The 22,458-nt window shown below is 40.2% G+C and overlaps 1 protein-coding gene across 2 annotated transcripts in view; it reads right to left on the reverse strand.

The window, feature by feature from the left end:
- The window catches only part of epha3 (eph receptor A3), a 236,833-nt gene that overhangs the window by 164,544 nt on the left and 49,831 nt on the right, over positions 1-22,458 (reverse strand). For both annotated transcript variants that reach the window (XM_048603132.1, XM_048603133.1), the window contains exon 3: positions 17,584-18,247. In XM_048603132.1, the coding sequence (XP_048459089.1) occupies positions 17,584-18,247 (664 nt within the window). The remainder of the gene's footprint in view (positions 1-17,583; positions 18,248-22,458) is intronic.

The following is a 22,458-nucleotide window of genomic DNA, read 5'->3' on the forward strand; positions in this document are numbered from 1 at the left end:
CAATGTGGAAGATTCATACCCATTGTGCCATCTTACTTTGAAAAAATGGCATTGTGCAAATTGCAGCCTTTAAAGCAATATTTTCTGTTGAACAATAAAAAAAATTCTCTCTCAAAATACTCATTTAGTAAACTTCTTCTGCCTTCTATTGTTTCATTCAAATACTCGAATAAAATGCCATTTAACAAAATTCTTAACGATTGCCATTTTTACCATTGCTTTTCCTAATATTTTAAAATGACTTCAACAATGTTTACTTGCGTTATGCAGTGATTTTAGCCTTCCAATAGCTTCTCAGCATATTTTTTTCTTAAAATGTAAAACTTTTCACTTTTCTTCTCAGGGATTATTATTGATGTCAGATATCCATTCTGGGTTTAAAATTCAGACTTCTCTCCTTCCAGCTCTAAGAACCACCAATTCAAATGTTACAAACTCTGGTGAACACAGGTAGAACTCCTCGGACAGACAGAGAACTCTGGTTAGCTGCACCCAGGCACAATCCTTTATGTTCTGATGGACAGAGTTTATCTCGTCATGTCAGTTAACACACACACGTACTAGCTGACTTGTACAAATATTGGATGAACCTCAAATAGTTTTAGCAGAAGGATCATTCCAATCCCTATTTCTAAGTCAAATTCTGGAACAGTGGTGTCACATATAACCTTCCGGTCTAGAGAGGAGTGCCACTGCTTGAACCTTCAGCCTGCAGACCTACACTTTCCAAATGGCACATTATTTGAGGCAGCTTTAGCCCAAAAACGGTCTGCTGCATTCTATGAATGTTTAGCACATTCAAAATAAATTACTTTCCCCATTATTACCTTTAAGAAGTGAACATGTTAACATCATTGCAATAAAATTTTGCATGACCACATTGCACACAGTAATTTGTGCCTTAGTCCCACTGCAGGGGATTTAGTCTATAAAAGGCCACACAACTTGGTAACAAGACTGGGGAGGCAAATGAGCCAATAATGAATGCTCAAATCCTGCTAAATGCACACAATATGCATTCTTTATGCCACCAATGACAACCAAGTAAGTGATCTCTGGTCATAAAGTTTAATTACCATCAGCTTAAAGTAATTAAACACAGTAGGTTAATCAGGTTTCCACCTCAGTAATACCATTCTGTTAAATGGGCACAGGTCCCAGTTCCAACATGGCCTATTCCAGCTTCACTGGATTTAACTGCTCACTCGTGAATTGAGTGTTTTATCCTCGTAATTAAATGCTGCACTTTGAGTGGATTAATACTTATTCACTGGCCAAGCCATTAAAAAAAAATCAAACACATGTGGAATCAGTTTCCTTGCATTTCTCTCACAAAAGAAATTGAAGCTACAGTACAGCAAAAGACAAAAAATGACTTTTTTTGAAGAATCTAAAATATAAATGGTCTAATAGTGCAAACTTTTCTGCAGGATTATGATTCCAGGACTCCCTGATGGGCTTTGAATTCATTCCTCTCAATGTTTCTCACTCCCTGCATTTGGAACATACAGTAATACCAGGCTGCGGTAGGAACCAAGGAATCCTGTGGTTAGGACATCAGTTCGACAAGTACATTCTAGGGAATGCCAGCATTTTTACAACACCAAATGAACATGACAAATCTCGCCTTTGCTACTAAAATAGCCTAACATCACTCATCTGTGTAAGGGGTAAAGCTGAGTACTGCAAAAGATGAAATTACATACAACACAGTGCTGCGCATACTTTAGAGTTTGACACTTTCTTTATATTGTCTGCACTTTTAACAACAATTATCAGATAACCTGTCTGCTCATTCATTCCTGGTTAACTATACATGACCCAGCTTTACGAATATCACTAATAGGGCAGTGGTTACAATGGGCACACTAAGGCTGAAAAAATTCTCAAATCCCTCAGCAGTAGGTTGCACTGTTGCAGTAAATTCATTTTTCTTTCCGCCTAATCTAGACCTAGGTTTAAACTGTAAGTTGGACCTAGTTTATACGCATTATAGGATCAGAACATGCACAAGAAATACTCTGTTTAAATCTAGTGCCCGATCAAGTTCAAATAAACTTGCAGTCCTACTGAATTATTCATTCACAAAATCTGAATCACAAAATGGTTATTTAACTCAGTTTATTAGGTTTCTTAAATGTACATCCATCTTTAGTTGCTGTGTAACAATGAAATTAGTATACTTAGTGAGCTGAGCATTTCTGCATAGGAGATGAGGGAAAGTTCTGCATTCAAACACAATTTTCTATTGGTGTAACAAGGTGTATAGCTGGATGAACACAGCAGGCCAAGCAGCCTCAGAGGAGCAGGAAGGCTAATGTTTCGGGCCTAGACCCTTCTTCAGAAATAGGGGAGGGGAAGGGGTTCTGAAATAAATAGGGAGAGAGGGGGAGGCGGATAAAAGATGGAAGAGGAGAAGATAGATGGAGAGGAGACAGACAGGTGAAAGAGGCGGGGATGAAGCCAGTAAAGGTGAGTGTAGATGGGGAGTTAGGGAGAAGATAGGTCAGTCCAGGGAGGATGGACAGGTCAAGGGGGCGGGATGAGGTTAGTAGGTAGGAGGTGGGGGTGGGGCTTGAGGTGGGAGGAGGGGATAGGTGGGAGGAAGGACAGGCTAGGGAGCGGGGGACGAGCTGGGCTGGTTTTGGGATGCGGTAGGGGGAGGGGAGATTTTGAAGCTTGTGAAGTCCACATTGATACCATTGGGCTGCAGGGTTCCCAAGCGGAATATGAGTTGCTGTTCCTGCAACCTTCGGGTGGCATCGTTGTGGCACTGCAGGGGGCCCAGGATGGACATGTCGTCTGAGGAATGGGAGGGGGAGTTGAAATGGTTCGCGACTGGGAAGTGCAGTTGGGGAGCCTACCTCTTTGTAGTTTACGTGGAACAATCCCTCTTTCGTAGCTACACTGGCCCTAAACCCCACCTCTTCCTCCGTTACATTGATGACTGTATCGGCGCTGCCTCGTGCTCCCACGAGGAGCTCGAACAGTTCATCCACTTCACCAACGCCTTCCACCCCAACCTTAAGTTCACCTGGACCATCTCTAATACCTCTCTCTCCTTCCAGGTCCTCTCTGCTTCCATCTCTGGCAATCACCTAGAAACCGATATCCATTTCAAGCCCACCGACTCCCACAGCTACCTAGAATACACCTCCTCCCACCCACCTTCCTGCAAAAATGCCATCCCCTATTCCCAATTCCTTTGCCTCCGCCGCATCTGCTCCCAGGATGAGGCATTCCACTCCCATACATCTCAGATGTCCTTATTTTTCAAGGACCGCAACTTCCCCTCCTCAGTGGTCGAGAACGCCCTCGACCGTGTCTCCTGCATTTCCCGCAACTCATCCCTCACACCCCCTCCCTGCAATAACAACCAAAACAGAATCCCCCTCGTCCTCACGTACCACCCAACCAACCTCCGGATCCAATGCATCATCCTCTGACACTTCCGCCATCTGCAATCCGACCCCACCACCAAAGATATTTTTCCCGCCCCACCCTTATCTGCTTTCAGGAGGGACCACTCTCTCCGTGACTCCCTTGTCCGCTCCACACTCCCCTCCAGCTCCACCACACCCGGCACTTTTCCCTGCAACCGCAGGAAGTGCTACACCTGGCCCCACACCTCCCCCTCACCCCCATCCCAGGCCCCAACAAGACTTTCCACATCAAGCAGATGTTTACCTGCACATCTACTAATGTGGTATACTACATCCGCTGTTCCCGTTGTGGCCTCCTCTACATCGGGGAACCAAGTGGAGGCTTGGGGACCGCTTTGCAGAACACCTACGCTCGGTTCACACTAAACAACTGCACCTCCCAGTCGCGAACCATTTCAACTCCCCCTCCCATTCCTCAGACGACATGTCCATCCTGGGCCTCCTGCAGTGCCACAACGATGCCACCCGTAGGTTGCAGGAACAGCAACTCATATTCCGCTTGGGAACTCTGCAGCCCAATGGTATCAATGTGGACTTCACAAGCTTCAAAATCTCCCCTCCCCCTACCGCATCCCAAAACCAGCCCAGCTCGTCCCCGCCTCCCTAACCTGTCCTTCCTCCCACCTATCCCCTCCTCCCACCTCAAGCCCCACCCCCATCTCCTACCTACTAACCTCATCCCGCCCCCTTGACCTGTCCGTCCTCCCTGGACTGACCTATATCCTCCCTAACTCCCCACCTACACTCACCTTTACTGGTTCCATCCCCGCCTCTTTGACCTGTCTGTCTCCTCTCCACCTATCTTCTCCTCTATCCATCTTCTATCCGCCTCCCCCTCTCTCCCTATTTATTTCACAACCCCCTTCCCCTCCCCCATTTCTGAAGAAGGGTCTAGGCCCGAAATGTCAGCCTTCCTGCTCCTCTGATGCTGCTTGGCCTGCTGTGTTCATCCAGCTCTACACCTTGTTATCTCAGATTCTCCAGCATCTGCAGTTCCTACTACCTCTTTCTATTGGTGTGCTTGATTTAAATGAGGAATGGTATGCAAATTAATGGAAAGGGGTTTAATCTTTAGGACTCTGAATAATAAGACTGAATTAAAGTAGGTTTAGTTTTTAATAGAAATTCACTACAATTATATCAATTCGGACACAATAGTAGCTACCAAATTCACCAAGCAAACATCATATAAAGCTTACAACTCGGCAAATATAAAACTGTTGGGACCAACTAAACGAGATGTCAGGATACGATCTTTTCAATGGATCTCGAGACAGCAGATCTTGAAACAAGGGGCACTAAAATTACTTTGAAGAAACTTAGCTGACCACACAGTGTGCTCAACTTAGCAACCATCCTGTCTGCATGACACACAGCCACAAATCTGTGTTTGCTGAAGATTGGAGAAGTATGAGGTGACTTGATTGAAACATATAAAGTCCTGAGGAGCTTGATAGGTTGGATATGGAGATGATGATTCCTCCTATGGGAGAATCTAGAACTCGGAGTCACTATTTAAAAATTCGGGGTTGCCCATTTGAAGATGAGGTGATGTGATTTTTTTTGGGAGGATGATGAGTCTTTGGAATAAAACAAAGATCTGTGGATGCTGGAAATCTGAAAAAAAGCAGAAAGTGCTGGATAATCTCAGCAGATCTGGCAGCATAATGTTTCAGGTCTTATAACCCTTCCAAACTGACAGTAGCACCACTTCTGAAGAAGGGTCACTGGACCTGAAACTCTAACTCTGTTTTCTCTCCGCAAATGCTGCCAGACTTACTGAGTTTCTCCAGCAATTTCTGTTTTTGTTTCATGAGTGTTTGGAACTCTTCTTCAAAATGCAGTGGAAGCAGAGTCTTTAAATATTTTAAGGAGGTGGGCAGTGAAGGGGTTCTGGTTTGTGATCAGTAATTTGTTGATTTTTAGGTGGTTCAAATCATCCCCAGATCCCTGGGTCTGACACTGGATTTATTTAGGGAATGTGAAATGAAAGAGGCAGTAGACAAGTGTTTCAGGGCAAAAGAAGCTCTGTGTTTGTTAAATACAGAAGGTAATATTACAATAAATAAAGGCAAATACAACAGTGAAATTGATACTATCAATTATACAAGAGGACAGTAACTAAACACCATTAAATTAAAGATAGTGGGAACTGCAGATGCTGGAGAATCTAAGATAACAAGGTGTGGAGCTGGATGAGCACAGCAGGCCAAGCAGCATCAGAGGATCCAGACCCAAAACGTCAGCCTTCCTGTTCCTCTGATGCTGCTTGGCCTGCTGTGTTCATCCAGCTTTACACCTTGTTATCTGCTATTAAATTAAATACAGGTTAAACACTATTAGAACTGACCAACAGGGTTTTAATCACGGAAACTTTTAATCAGGCTTCATACTTTTGGTGTCCCTGTACTGTATCCACCCACCTTCCCCTCTCTGCCAGCTATGTTGGATATTTTGGGGTCTGGAGAACATAAACTCACCCAGTGATTTTGAACTATAGCTGGCTGTTCCTGTTTGCCGTAGCCGGTGCTTTGATGAAGACCTCGGACAGTGTAGGCCTTCAGTCTGTGTTGAGTCCACTAATGCAGTAGGATGCGTAATGGATTTAATCGGGTGGTTTTCCTTACTTTGTGGTGGTTTTCACCTCAGGATGTGTCTGAGGCCTTGTGGAGTCAGTCGGGTTGGTGTTTTTGGAAGTTGGCGGTTGTCAGATCCGCTGGTCGAGGGTCAGTCGCTGTTGGTTATCCTGACACGGAACAGGCCTGTGTCAGTCGGTTTTGAGATTGCTGTCAGGATCCCTCTTCTGGAGATAGCTGTACAGATAGTTCTCGGGGAGGATCCCTCTCCTGGTGGTAAGCTGTGCAGAAAGTTCTTGGGCGGATAGCTCTTTCAGGTGAAGCCGGGGCCTGCCATTGTACTAATCGAGGGCCTGTTATCTTCACGTCTAATCTGCGCTTGCCATTGTGTTACTGGTGTCCCTTTGAGACAACTGGCTTCCGGCTAGTGATGAAGGGTCTAGGCCCGAAATGTCAGCCTTCCTGCTCCTCTGATGCTGCTTGGCCTGCTGTGTTCATCCAGCCCTGCACCTTCTTATCTCAGATTCTCCAGCATCTGCAGTTCCTACTATCTCCGGATAGTGAAGAGTAGGTGTGAATGTATTTTGATTAAATAGAATGTCCGGCAGCTCTGCGAATGAATATTCATTGAAGTTAAATGTCCTGTATCTGTATAGGTTACAAGGTGTGTGGGACTTTTTTTGTAGCCCAAGGTGGCAATGGTGAGTTTCAGTCTGGACTGTTAGGTCTGGTTGATTGTTCTCTTAGAGTCGAGGTGCAAATTGGATTTTCAGGCTGAACAATGGTTCCAGGCAGCCATCTCTGTCTGTTGATTTCTCCCAGAGTCTTCAGCCCAGCTGCTTTTTTTTTTCCATTTTTAAAGTCCAGGCTTTTGGTCTAGTCTTTTAAATTTTTGCTTAATCCTAAAGAAGATTCTTAGTAAGCATGGGGATGAAAGATTATCAGGTGTGTGAGATTGAGATCACAGTTAGATCAATCATGATTTCATTAAATGGCAGAGAAATGAGGGGTTGAATGCCCTACTCCTGTTTCTAAGCTGTTCACGCACTGTTTTAATCATGGGAAAAGTTAGAACTTGTCACCAAAGCACTCCAGAGAATAGACCGAGTAAGGCAAAATAAACATGTGCACACTTTCCCCATCTGTTCACAATGATACTGGCCATGAACTAATCCAAGACAATGCTACCATCCAAAGTATATCTTCCACACATCCTTCTGGATCATTGGTTGCAGAATAGCACAGGCAAAGGTAATACTTCTATCTCATCTCAATTCTCGACATAAATGTGGGAGAAGAGCTGGGTAGGGTAACAGGTCTTGTTTCGTATCTTCGTAAGTTTTTTAGTGGTGTTATTACCCTTGTAATATCTATGCTGTCTGACCTTTACCATGCTATGCACCAATGTAACAATTCCTCCAGACTATATACAGCCCTGACGCATAGCCAGTGAAAGCTGTGATCTAAATATGTTCCTCTTGTTAATCTTTGTTTCTATAACTGTTGTTATCACTGCTCCTAATGCAAAGAAAACAAAAACAATATCACAGCAAGTGAAAATTTTACCCACCTTTCCAATTATCTTCTGCCCTCTCAAGTCACAAGATTTTTTAACAAGTGCCAATTGTAGACAGAACACGTTATCTGCTTGATCTCAAACTATAAATTATTTAATCAAAAACAGGAGTTGCTGGAAAAGCTCAGCAGGTCTGGCAGCATCTGTGAAGAGAAATCAAGAGTTATCAAAGTTAAAGGTTTTGAAGAAGGATCACCGGACCCGAAACATTAACTCTGATTCGGGTCCGGTGACCCTTCTTCAAAACCTTTAACTTTGATAACTCTTGATTTCTCTTCACAGATGCTGCCAGACCTGCTGAGTTTTTCCAGCAACTTCTGTTATTGTTTCTGAATTACAGCATCCACAGTTATTTCAATTTTTATGAATTATTAATGTTATTTCAGTTTCAGAGTGCAACAATAGGAAGCACTTAATAAACAGAATTTACTGTCTGAAGTGAAAACAGGCAATTTTGGTAAGTTTGCTTCAAGGCTCCCCCACAACATCTATACAAAGTGAAATATTTTCCGTTGAAGTGATATAGTATGATTGTAGGTTATCTATTGTGCCAACGTGGTATACTATAACTACAGTTTATTTGTTACAACAAATCTGAAATAAAAATCAGGAAAAGATTCCCCAAACCTATTAATCATTTGATCCTGCACTGAATTTGTGGGCATGAGCATTGAAGTACTCAATCTAGTCAAATGCATGTATACAACATTCTGGAATGGAATTAAGCTGCGCATTTCAGTCAAAGCAGAAAAAGAGATGTTCCTGGACCATGTCTAAAACAGGTCTCAGGTGTAAATAAAGGCTCAATGACCAGGCCTGTAGGGCACCCACTGTGCTCAGGATGGGGGTCCAGGCCAGGACTAGCACCAGGGCTACGAATTCTGTCCCTGCTCCCCCCCTACTGAAACTGGTTTAAGGCTCCTCAGCCAAAGTTGGGGAGCGCTTAAAATGATCACTGGAGGTGCACCTCCAAAAAAAGTTTGGTTTTGAAAAAATACTTTCTTACCTGAATGTGGATCTGGGAGGTGCAGCAGTCTGGTGCTGAAGGCCACTACTGACTTCTGTTTGCCTGTCCCCCCCGCTCCGATTATTACTGAGCTGCCACCCAAAATCCAATGGTGTCTGACCTGCGAGTGGTGGACGCCCAGCAAGAATCTGAAATTGGTCGGCCTCATTTAAACGAGGCCAGAAGTCAAAGTGTGATGGGCCTCAAGCTGTATTTGTCTGGGATTGAGGTCATTACTGACAAATTACACAGACCAAATTCTCTTGGTGTTCTGAAGAGGGGTCACTGGACCCGAAACATTAACTCTGCTTTCTTTCCACAGATGCTACCAGACCTGCTGAGTTCCTCCAGCAATTTCTGTTTTAATTTCTCTCACCAATGATTTCAAGGTTCTTCAGTTCAATTGCAAATAGTCAGTTTTTTTTTAATATAGAGCAATAAATACTTAAGTAACCCAAAACCTTTCAGGATTGTCACAATTTCTTCATTTATTTTTGGAGGTAAATAATTATTGTACAAGTATGCCAGATATTCAGTTTGTAAGTATGTGGCTTCAACGTAACAGAGAACACTATGCAGCCCCAAAAGGCCACAGGATCTTTCTTAAATACACATTTGCTGGTGAAAAGGAGATATCATCCATCACAGTCACATGTCCCATTGTCTTTTGGCAAACCCACGCTGGTCATCAGGTCCTTGGTCAATAGCTCACCAGCAGTGCCTCTGCTGGAAAGGGGAACCCAGATTACATGTTTTGCTACACAACAACAGTGTATTTTTCAAGCACAGCCTAACCGCACAGCTCTGAAGAAATGGATATAACAAAGTTAGCAACAATAGTTGTGAGAACAAAGGAGGAATGCTTTGATGTGATGAATAGAAGAAAACTAGTTTTGCTGCTTACGCTAACCTTTTTCCCCCTTATGGGCATCTTATAAACGATCTTTTACTTTATGTGGGATTTAGTGTTAAATTATGTAGATCTTCTTTCAATTGGCCAGTGCAACATCATCTTATAACACACTTCCTAAGTTCAACAACAACAAGCAGAAAATGGCCTCACTTCAAAAGTATCAAGAATCTTACTGTGCCTAATTTTCTCACAATTAAAGAGCAATTTAAAAATATAGGAGTTTAATGATTTTGACAATACCTTTTAGAATTAAAACAAATCACAATCCCAGTTATGTTAGCTGCACAGTTTATCATGAAAGCATCATAATCTCCCTCGTCCCATTTTGAGTTAATTTTTTGAATTCAATCTTTTGAATTCAATATCCAGCTCACAACCTTTACTTAACAAAATTGAGACGCACAAGTCAGGAATTTTTTAAAAAAGTGACAGGGAGTTCGTATGTTGTCGAATTTGTAAACTGACGAATGAACATATGAAATATATTACATTGCACAGTAATTGGGCAATTTATTTCGTAAAGATTTTCATCCTTCTAAAACTTTTCTTGGGCCCAGGGTCTTTCTTTGAATATTTTGTAGAATGTCTTTAACATAGTGTGGTGAGTAGCATATTATGAAGAGATAATTATGGTTATCTTAGAACATGCTTTCTAGATTGTTGATTGAGCTTTCCATACAAGACTGAACAAAAATCTCTGACATATTTCAAATGTCCACTAGAATCACATTTTGATTCCTAGGTACCTGAAAAACGTAAGAGGAAGAATAATATTTATTAAATCTCTACAAATCTCCAAAACAAGACTGTTTTTTGTTCCAGTTGACATATGGAGGGCCTCCTAATAAGGGACTAACTAAAATTTTGGTTCACAACATTTTAAAAAAAATTTCACCGGTGCAGTAGCATTGCCTAGCATTTGGGTTGTTTATCCCTGCCAATCTTATGCAGATGCACATGTTCTGATGATTTTTAAATACATTTCTTCACAGGGAGTAACCCATGGCAGCCACTGAATCTCAGTGCCCATGGAAATGCATTATGCCAAAGTGAGAAAATATCACAATGCCCATTTGACGCCATGGGTACTAGTATCATATTGTACCCAAACACATACTTATTACGATCATCAACATCACATACACTACTTTTCATTGAAGTTTTAAACCAAATTTTCACTTTCATCTGTACAATAGTGTTGCAATTTGACGAGTATGGTTTCCAGATGGACAGTTGAAGATTTTTGTTTCCAATATTATCTCATACATTACAGGTATAGTTTTCACTAGATACATTGAATCTGAATACAAAAACTTCACAAGATAATTAATCCAAGACATCAAAACTTTTAACTGCAGCATAGACACTAGTGGTAAAAGTATTTATTTAGCACTGATATGTTGCTTTTTGTACAGTGATTGGATTGTTGGTGCATAATTACTACAATCACTGGCTTATGGAATGATCATTTTTAACATTTTTTATTTATGGTGCAACATAAGATTGACTTCCAACTCAGTTGAAGGGTGATGAAAATGTTTTGGATACAAAGCAAAGGTGGGCATGCTGTTAAGTAACAGATCAACCACAATCTTAATGAACAATAGAAGTGACTCAAAGATGCAAAGGACCTATCCCTGTTCCCACTTTTTACCTAGGATGTGTATTACCATTAACCTGGCAACAGTAAGCCTCTGCAGTTATTTCACTGTTAACAATAACTACTTTCAGTGTTAATCCACAGGTTGACCATCGTATTCCAACAGCTGTTTAAAAAGAAGCAGTAGCACAGGCTCACATTCTTGGCTATAATGATTTCCAACAGAAGTGCCATTAGTAGCAGGAAGTGCCTCCTCAAGAGTGTGTGCATGTGCAAAAGCTGATGAGATGCAAATCAAGTCCTCAGGATTCTTTTTTGCATATTTCTCACCTCTAGACTGTACAAAGCTAAGATTGCTGGCATTTGCTATTGTGAAATAGCAAGATGAAGCTCAAAGTGAAATTCAAGGCTGATGCGAGAACTGGCAAAAAAAACTGCAGAACTTAAGGTGTGAACTAGTTTTTCACACTTTCATGTTGTGCTTCACTCATTGGTTTTTGCTAATTGCTATTCTACGACAGCCTTCATTAACCCTTCATCCATTCAACAGAGAAAGTGGAAGCTTGGGAATTATGCCTTTATCTACTTACAACAGAAAGAGGAGGGTGAGGCAGCTCAGGCACATGACAAGTTGATCACATGGTTTGAGTTTTTGTGCATGCTGTTTAGTGACAGGTCTAACTGCCACTGATCGCTATCATAATGAGGTGAGACCCTTAAGAGGTCAACGGCCTCAATTGGCAGCGGAGTGCAAAGGATATCCTGCCAGAACTTCATTCGAGTAGAGGCAAGAAAATGGCAGGATTTAGTTATGCCAAAAAACTCACCAACAGAGGCAGCAGAAGATTCAACATCTTTCAGGTTCACTCCCTTCACATGTGAAAGACAATTGGCAGAGTAGTTTGAAAGGGATCATAGCTATCCCCTACAGCCAAGCTGATGAAAGCAGTACATTCTTGGAGAATATCAGCTGAGCAGCACTCAAGATTCATATGATAACCAGAACCATTATGCAGAATGTGAGACAACAAGGCATAGAGCTGGATGAACACAGCAGGCCAAGCAGCATCATAGGAGCAGGAAGGCTGACGTTTCGGGCCTTTGGCATTTTCAGATATCTGGATCAAATCTAGCAGTTTCCTACAGTATAACCAGAATTGGATTTCAAGGCTTTTGATGACTTGCCAAATGCTTTACAAGTTTCCCAGTCTTGTTGGGTTTCCCAGTCTTGTTGGGCTCCCCAAGGAAAGTATATGCACCATCTTAATTCCAGGGATGATTTTTTTCAGACTGTCTTCACAATTTCTGTTAACAGACATTGTTCTACCACCCACTGATAGGCTTGGAAAGCAGCAGGCTTTGGTCAAACATGCAGATGGGACTCCAAGGGTCTTAAGCCCTGAGGTGCTAATGATTGATGAATAAGCCCTTCACCATCTTTCCCACCTGCCTGATTAAGGGCAGTATCCAGATGCCTATTAAAACTTGAGTTTTCTGCCTGCCCAAATTTGCATGAAATAAGCAGAATGTTTTGCTATTTAATTAGATAGCTTTGTTTGAATAATACAGGTCTGGACAATGAATTGAATAAAGGGAGAAATGAGGCCATGTGGCCAGAATTGCGTTAATAATCGACATTTAATTTAAAAACCTTAGCATCAGGGCCAGAGTTCTGAGATATATTAATTTAGACTTTCAAAGCCTAAATGCTTCAACCTTAAAAAATTGTACAGTACAAATTGCAGAATGCATTGCTAGTCCAATTTCCATCAATTTAGTTGTTCAATTAAACAGGCTTAAATTTGTGCTAACCTAAATTTAACCTTCCTGCGACAGAACTAGTTCTAACCTTAATTAATTTGGCTAAGTTTCAGCTAACTGTAGGTCACATTTAAAATCCAAGTTTAGGACTAGAAGGCTGGCATTTCAACGTGTTTTAATTTATGTTTTCTCATTTTTAACGACGAATTAGTAATGTTGAGAATTGTATTTGTAAAGCTTGAGTCTGTTCATACCAACATACCTGACCCCAGCCTGATATCACTGCTCATAACATTAGTGACACAAAACTCCACATTTAGCATTCATCCAAAAGCTAAATATCGCAGATGCTGGAAATCTGAAATAAATAAAAATGCTGAGAAGGCCCAATAAGTTGGGCAGCATCTGTGGAGAGAAAAACAGTGTTTAAAGCTGGTGACTCTTCATCAGAATTGATGGTAGGTCATTGAGATGAAATCTTAACTCTACACCGGCTTCCACAGATTCTGTCAAACGTACAGACCACTCACATCATTTTCTGCGTTTATTTAGTATTAACTCTTTGACTTCCAACATAATATAATGCCGGGGCTCTCTACGCTAGAGTCAATGAGAATATTCAAGACTGACAGCAATGATTCTTGACTAGCAAGGGAATACAGTAACCTCTGAACTGATGGCAACATGGAGTTGATACATAAATTCAATCGTGATTTTCTTGCATGGCCAAGAGTGGGTGTGTAACCTCCTCCTATTTTCTATTAAGAGCTGATTCAGAGTTGATAAATATCCTCCTGCAATCCAAAGCTGCAAACATCTGGATGGATCTAACCCTTTTTTTCTATCAAATTAGCCCTGAATTTCTGAATTGTTTAGACTAACTGCTGCACTGATATTATTAAGCAGTGCTTAAGTCTCCCTGGAAAAGCTTCATAAAATCTGTGAAACAATGGTAGCACTTCATGGGAAAATACATGAGAAAACAGATTCAAATTTCCAAGCTTCTTTCCATGTTGTTTGTTTGAATATTAAATGGTTTCTATGGATTCAAAAGTTTTTGATGGTATTGTTATTGGTAGCTCCTTCAATTTGATTTCAACTCTTAAAACATCCTTTTAGTCATTCATTGTCTGTTGCAGTACTTAACAGTGAACCTTAGGCTTATTGCGAGTGTTTGAAAGAGGCATAATAGAGAGGGAGAAAGAATGAGAGAGAGGGAAAGGAAAACATCAACATTCTCTTCTCTGAAGCATCACAAAATTACAGTTAAAGTTCAAGTGCAAGCTTTGGTTTCTCCATTTCATTTCTTCGCTGTTACTTTTCGAAAGCATACCAAGTGAAGGAGCCAGAGGTCACCATCTCAGCTGTCACTGCTATGAAAGATGATTCATTATTAGCCTCTATTAAGCACACTCTTGAAGTACTACCATAATGGGTCCTTCAAAAACATCCAAGAAAGAATTCTGCCACTCAAGTGTTGCGGATGTGCCACATTTCCACTCAACGACAGATGCTGCTGTAGCTCACCCATCCAAAAGAACAGTTAAGGGGTCAAGTGGGAAACAGGAGATAGAAAGCATTGCGGGAGCAAATTACTGCAGATGCTGGAATCTCTGATATATTGCACTGCTGTTGGTTGTGATATCTGTTTTTTTTTCCCTGAATGGCAGGTAAGGAACGCATTACAGAAAACAAGGTGAAACCGAGAAAACAGTCCTGGTCACGCAAAATTGGAGCAAATGACTGCCCCCTTTCATCATCTGCAGCTCAATGATCTCTTCACTGACATTGTTTTTATTCAATTTTCAAAGAGGAGGTTTGTTCCTTTCCACCAGCTCTCTACCTACCTGTGACGCTTTCTAGTCGTTTCAACAACCTGAATCATAACTTAGAGCGATTTCTACACTGCTGGGCCAATGCACTCATTTAAAAACAATTTGTTCAAAATGCTGGTCACAGCATTGTAAATTGCCTCTCCTTAAAATAGTTGGTTTCAGTTAAGAGGCTGTAAAGTTAGTGGAGCATCCACAGTTTTATCATGCAACACCATCACGTAGGTTCAATTAACTCTAAGGATCAACAAAGGGAAGAAATAACAGAAAAGAAGGCAAGAAGGGGTAGGGTTGAGGATATTGAAATAACCTGGACTTAATACTTGTCCAAACAATGTAGAATAAAATACCAGACTTTGTCAGATTTATTATCAGCACATTGTTAGTGATATAATACTTGTATATGTTTGTATATATATATAATACTTGTATATGTTTGTAAACATTTTATTTGATTATTTTTGTTTGTCCTGCTATGTTTATTTAAATTGAAATAAACCAATGGCTGCAGCGCATTTTCTAATGATAACCTAAATATTTGGAATGTTGCATGCAGAGTGTTATCACTTGTCCATACTTTTGGCCCAGATTACAAATTGCTCTCTACCAGTATTCAGTAAGTATAGCAAACATTTTTGTTTTAAAGAAGTGTACAGCCCAGTCGAGTAAATGTTAATGTTAACTTGGCTAAGTTAGAAGTCTTGAGATTTGTGGATTGGAAGATTTATGGATCTGCAAGCCATATCTGGAGTTTGAGAACACTATCATCTCAATTAACATCATGCTGTCGTACTGAGAGAGAGATGTAAGATGTGGGGCACTGTTTCCTGACAGAACCTCAAGAGGAAGCTGACTATGATGGTTTGGATGGCCATTAAGTGCCCATGGTATAATTTGAAAAAGAGTTCCAGTTGATTTTTCTCCTTTTAACTAATAATACCAAAAAATCATTTTATTGGTCACTTATCTCACTGCTATTTCTGAGAAAACTTGCAATGAACAAAATGGCTTTTCTTACTTACACAAGTAATTGTAGTGTCAAGTGATTTTGAATACTTCTGAAACATATGATAATTGCTACTTTAAAATATAAATTGAAATTCTCTTTCTCTGATCCTATCTGTATTTCTCAACTAGCATCTTTCAAAAATCATATCAGGATTCATTTCAGGGAGAAGCACTGTAGTGATTGTAAAGAGGTCAGTCAGGTGGACGTCAGAATATGAGTTCCCTGATTGGGGCTGTTAATATGGTTTAGTCAGGGAGCCCTGGCTGACAGATATAAACAGACATGTCAGAGGTTCTGCGACCTGGCTCTGAGGAAGCTGGATCAGTGTCAAGGACTCTCCATGTGTAAATCAAAGGCGCCTTGTTGACAGGATACTGGATACCGGCCTCTGTGGAGTTATTTCCGGCACCGGTGTAGAAGATTGGATTGAGATACTATTGAGAGTGTATCCAATTTTTTGACTGAGTCACTGAGACGAATCAGTCCAGAAAAAGAAGAAAAGGTATTGTTCTCAGGCTTCTTTAAGACATTCAGCAAAGTTGTACTTTGAAGAGACTTCTGTTAAGGATAAAGAATTAAAGGAGTAAACACACTTAAAAAGGGAAATCCTCTCAATTTCTATTACCTTTGTATATCCATTCAATTATTTGCTGAACAAATGAATTGAGACATACAATTAAAAAATTTTGATAAAACAACTCTATCACATAAAAATATCCATGAGCATGTCAAGCAGATTCAATATTTATTCTATACAGTGCTTAGACAATATGCTGCGTGTCTTTTAAAACATTATTAATAGCTTGGCCTGAATGTATTCTACTTAACCACTCTAAACATCTGCCGAAGTGTATTTACACTAAAGAACGCCCATTTCATGATATTGCAAAGGAAATGGGATAAGGGTAAAATCAGTCAGGTTTTAATGGGTTTTTTGGCATTCTTTGAATGAACCTGGAGTGCCATTATGTGCAAAGTTAAACAATATACCTTTGTCTTATCAGTATGCCAGTACTTTGAATGGGACAATGAGTACAAAAAATAATTGATTAAAAATTCACTGTTTCAGTAAATTTGATTAAACTATGCTCACAAGTATTTTGGTCTATGCAATTTGAATGATAATAGATCAAACTCATATTTTGATACTTTTGTGTCATTAACTTACAAAATCAATTCTAAAGAAATGCTTTGTCAAAATATGGCAAGGATCAACACTCAACCAGATCAAAGCACAACCTCATAAGAGACACTTGTAGCCCACACAGCATGTAACAAAGAGCAGTACTTGATATCCCAAGGTAACCATGAAGGCTCAACTTGCACAATTCATGAGAACCAATAACCTTCCTGTATTTCTTTGCCAAGTGCACTCACACAGCAATGTATAACATTTGGGACTCCACAACTCTCAAACATGAATAAATAGAACTCTGTAAAATGCCAATTGTGACCTAGGATTAGCAACACTTGGTTATTATAAAATTCAATTATATTTTTCCCTTATGGTTCTGGAATTATGACAACAGATTAAAAAAAAACAAGATGGGCTCAAAAGCTGATGAAAACATTAAAACAGAATCAATTTTATCCATATTGGATAGACTGTAAATAGAAGGGAAAAAAAATGCAATAAAATATTCTAATACAATCAATTTTAAAGATAAATTCCAACCCGATGGTACAAATTTACTGATACAGTATGAATTCTTAAAAATGTTTGCGGATTAATACGTTAAATTACCTTGTAAGCAAAGAGGGTTTGGCAAATCTGTTCAAACTGATAACATGTTTCTGAAACAGGTTCAAACAATTCATAAACTGCTGAATGGGAGATTTTCCTAATTCTAACTCAGCTAATTGTTACCTTGGCACGTGCTTCCTCTTTCTTCATATCCAGCATTGCACAGGCACTTCCCTATTGGCACCAGCCATTCTCCATCTGTGCTGCAATACATCCTGGGTGGGTCCTCCTCCTTGGAATGATTGACACAGGAACCACGTACCTCCACAAGAGACAGGGAGTCTACTCCAGGCACTGTGTCTGGGAACATAGCCAAGTTCCTTGTGATAAAAGGACACTTTTTGAAGAAGACACGCACAGACACCAAAGCAACACAGGCACCAACATCCTGAAAGGCCAAATAAAATCCTTTCTTGTTGATTGGCCCAACCTCACGGACCTCAGTGTTCAGCTTGAGGATTCGATCACCCAGGTCCATCTGGGTGAAGCTCTCGTCTGCAGCAATGGTGTCAATCTTTACAAACTGGCTTTCCCTGAACCTGACAATGTGATCTTCATCAGACTCCATGTAATAGAGGTTGAAAGTTTCTTTACAGGACCCCAGCACCAAAGGGATGCTGTTGCAGTCTCTCAGTGTGAACTTCAGTTCAACATAAACCTTCTGAGCAGAGTTCCGTGGAATCCAGTTTGTCCGTAGCCAGTTGTTCTGACTGGGTTCCATCACATTGCATACCTGGTAGGTACGGATCGGTATGTAGTGCTCATCCACTCCACTGATTTCTTCCCACTGAAAAAAAATTAAAAATTTTAAAATTAAAAATTAAAAGTATTATAGGATTGTAATTTCAAACTTAGAACTTCTTCCTGTGGTGAGATGACCCTCAATTCCACCTGACAATTCTCTAACTCAACTTTCCTGGAATATTAGTCATGGTCACATTGAAAGAATCAAAAACTTTCCAAGCTGGATGAAAGAAAATTAGTGTAATTTGCTATTCTGACACTGGCCCATTTCAGAAACAGCACACCACAATTTTACTGAAGCTTAAGACAAGAGAAAAAAACAATAAATTTGCTAATGACACATTCTAGTCTTGTTCATCTTGTATACATCAAATTGGAGACTCAGTATGATCAGTACATTTATTTCCAAGTATTGCTGCCTTTTTTTCCCTCTGGGAAGAACGAACTTCACTCCTACTCCAGCTTCCATCTCGCATACCTACATAGAACCCTCACATTTCTTACTCATGATTCCTGGGTCTTGGGTGTGGGGCTAGAGATGAGTTGCATTTTTTAAGTTGCCATGTTCCCATTTCTCACCTAAAAAAAGTAGATGGCCAGGGGTTGGGGGGGCACCTCAGCAAAATTCTAAAGGCAACAGGCAGATTGTTTGCAAAATATGCAAAGTCTCGTGTTCCCATGCCTCCATACATTTTGCATCAGGCATTCAATGGGCTCACCCTTAAAAGCAACAGCTAAACGCTGGAGGAAAGAAGTAAATGGCTGAGGAATTTAATGGCCTAGAGTAGCAACAGTACTCTAGTATGTACACTCCAGCACAATGGCAGCCCCTCCGAATCACATCCCTTCCAGGCCTTTGCACCCAATCAATTCAACCCTCAATCTGTCCCATTTTTTATGTTCTGTCAACTGGTGGCTGTAACCGGGGCCTGACTCTTGTCCACTTGACTCCTGCAGCTCATTGACAACATTTGAATGAGGTGCAAGTTAAAATTGGTTCACGTTGTCTGCCATTGGCATCAAGTGGGTAGCACTTTTGATTCTGTACCCGTTGTGAAAGAACACAAATTAATTAATTTAACTGCTGAAAGACTGAACTGTGGCATCGCAGGACAACTTGTTTTCAGAATCATTTCATTAATTCTCCTGATTTGCAAACTGTTCAGGCCTGTCCTAAATATATCAAAATCACCAAAATATTTATTATCACAAAGTGTATTATGCACAATGGGGCTGTGTGTCATCTGGAAAGAAAACAGTGCAATGTGTTCAATGATAACGTAATGTCACTGATTGCATGTTATGGGATCCATTCATTGACAAACATGCCTTTTGTTGACTCTGTTTTGATAAAAAGTGACTGGCAAACTGATCCGGTTATAGCAGATGCTCCTTCTGCTACAGTGAGGAGATTTCTCAGCTTCTTTCCCCAGGACCCAATAAACAAGCCCTCCAAATTTAAGGTTAAATCTGATCATTAAGATGCACATCAATTCCGCTTAGCAGTATTCTTACCAGCAACAGTTGCAAACATTTATTATTGACTTGTTCCTCTGAAGTGGATTAAACCAAATGTTTCTTTAAATTTTAATCCATCTGGACTGTCCCGCAATCCACAAAAAAATCTGTGTACTCATAACTAATTACATCAATGTTTTGAATTGTATGTGGATTTAAAACAAAACAGCAAACCTAATAATGAGACAAGCTGTTCCTGATTATGTCGCATCTTGAGGCTACCATATCTGCATTAAATAGCACCATGAAAATAATCAGGTAAAAGTTTACTTATTGCAAAACTGATTACCTATTATTTTGGATTAAAGCTCTACCGGGGAACAAGAGGTATTCTAGTTGTAATTATTCGTTGTAGGTTATTCAATGTTGTGATAGATTCACAATATGGAGTTTTCTGGTAGCTACACCAAAAATATAATTCAGGAAACTAGGGTAGGTCAACATCTAGTGCATTATTTTGACATTTACTGATGTCGAGGCACTAAGATTCAAACTTGGGCCTCTTGTTTCAATTAATGCCATGCTACATTATGTCAATGAGAAATCACAGCTGTTATTACCAACATCCAGTACAGATGGACAATGAAAGTCCCAGTTCTTTTGTGCACTAAGTCTGTACAATGGCTAGAAACAGACAACTCAATAAGACCCCTTCCCCCTGTCTTAGGTTCTGAGTTGTCACGGCAAAGAACTGCGTTTGGAATTGCTTGTGTATATTTGGAATTCTATCCTAATTGATCAATGCCAGTCTTAAAAATAACACAACCCCTATTGAAGGAGAGAACAGAAGAATATATAGAAACCAAAAGTACAACTGTGAATCGTCATGATGGATTTCAAAAGGGAAAAGTTTACTTGACCAATTTCATAGTCCTTTGTAAAAAAAAAGAGCTGATCAGGATAATGCAGTCAATGTAATCCATCTAGATTTTCCAGAGGCCTTCATTGTGGCAGCATGTAGAATACTAACTAAAAAGGTCATAGAATGTGCAGTCAGGGGACAAATGACAAAATGGATGGCTAGTTGACTCCAAGACTAAAATCATAGATTTGAAGTAAAGGGGAGTTATTCAGCGTGATAGAAGTTGCTGACTAATGTTCCACAAGGGCAAATGCTGAAACCACTACCATTTATAATTTATATTCAAATTTAGACTTTGGAATCAAAAATACAATTTCAAAATTTGCAAATAACACCAAATTAGTTGTGACAGGGTGGGGGCTTATTTGTCAATACTGAGGAGAACAGTAACAAATTACAAAAAGAAAATAACTTTCATTATGAGCGTATGATAGGCAAATGAATTTCAACATTGATAAATGTGAGATATTACATTTTGACAAGAAAATAAATAGATTACATCTTAGAAAATAAAATTCCAAATGAGAGAGGGGAGCAAAGGGACTCCAGAGAAAAATGCATAAATCATTATGAGGAGCAATGAGGTTAACAGGGTCATAAAAAAAGCAAACCTAGCACTTACTGCTACATTTTTTTTAAAAAATGCACTATTTTGATTAACACTACCTCGTTGTTCACTTTCATTGTCCACAACATTGCTGTTTTACACTTTGATGAAGATTCATCTAGACTCAAAACATTAGCTTGCTCTCTCCATGGATGCTGTCTGACCCGCTGTGATCTCCAGCATTTGTTGCTTAAATTGCTGAATTACATGATGCTTTTAAACACCAATTTTATTACTTTTCTAGTCACATTGTACAGTTTCCTCCTGACAGAAAGTCTACTTGGAATGATTGCAAAGTAAATGCAACAATAGGAAGAGAGACCAGCCGTGGTATGTCTTTTATCTGAACAGTTTGGTCAAATGTTTAGCATTTACAGTTTTTCTTTTAAACAGCATTATAATAACCAATGACTCCAACTGTAATAAGCATCATCTTTGAATGTCATTTTGGTTCTTAAAGAATTAGGAGTACAGTTTGATCCAAAAAAAACTAATTCATGCAATTTTTAATCATCATGTGAGAGAAATAAACTAACAATCCATTAGATAAACATTCACTATTCTAATGTGGAAATAAATTGCCACTGTCACTGAAACAATGTCCAGGGACACCTTCCCTAATGCCTTTGTGTGTGTGTACCTACACCAAATGGACAGCAACAATTTAAAAAGGCAGCTCACCACCACTTTCTCAAGGGCAACAAGGATGGCTAATAAATACTGGCTTAGTCAGCAATGCCAACATCCCATGAACGAAAGAAAAATGCTCAGTCAATGGGAATTGATCTTGTCTCTTCAGGTTCGGTGGTGGTGGGGGGTGGGGAGGCAGGGAGCAAAGGAACTATCCTGACTACATAGTTCCTTGAAAGTGGCGTCACAGGTAGACAGGGTGATGAAAAAACTGTTTGGCATACTTGCTTTCACTGGTCAGAGCACTGAGTGTGGGAGTTGGGACATCATGTTGTGGCTGTACAAGACATTGGTGAGGCCAGTTTTGGAGTACTGCATACAATCTGGTCATCCTGCTACAGGAAGGATGTTATTAAACTGGAAAGGGTGCAGAAGACACTTACAAGTATGTTGCCAAGACTAGAGGGTTTGAGTTACAAGGAGAGGCTGCATAGACTGGGGGAACAAGGTGCAGAGCTGGATGAACACAGCAGGCCAAGCAGCATCATAGGAGCAAAAAGGCTGACGTTTCGGGCCTAGACCCTTCATCAGAAATCATTTCTGATGAAGGGTCTAGGCCCGAAACGTCAGCCTTTTT

Source organism: Rhincodon typus, chromosome 11 (genome assembly GCF_021869965.1).
Source record: "Rhincodon typus isolate 14 chromosome 11, sRhiTyp1.1, whole genome shotgun sequence".
Classification (NCBI taxonomy): Eukaryota; Metazoa; Chordata; class Chondrichthyes; order Orectolobiformes; family Rhincodontidae; genus Rhincodon; species Rhincodon typus.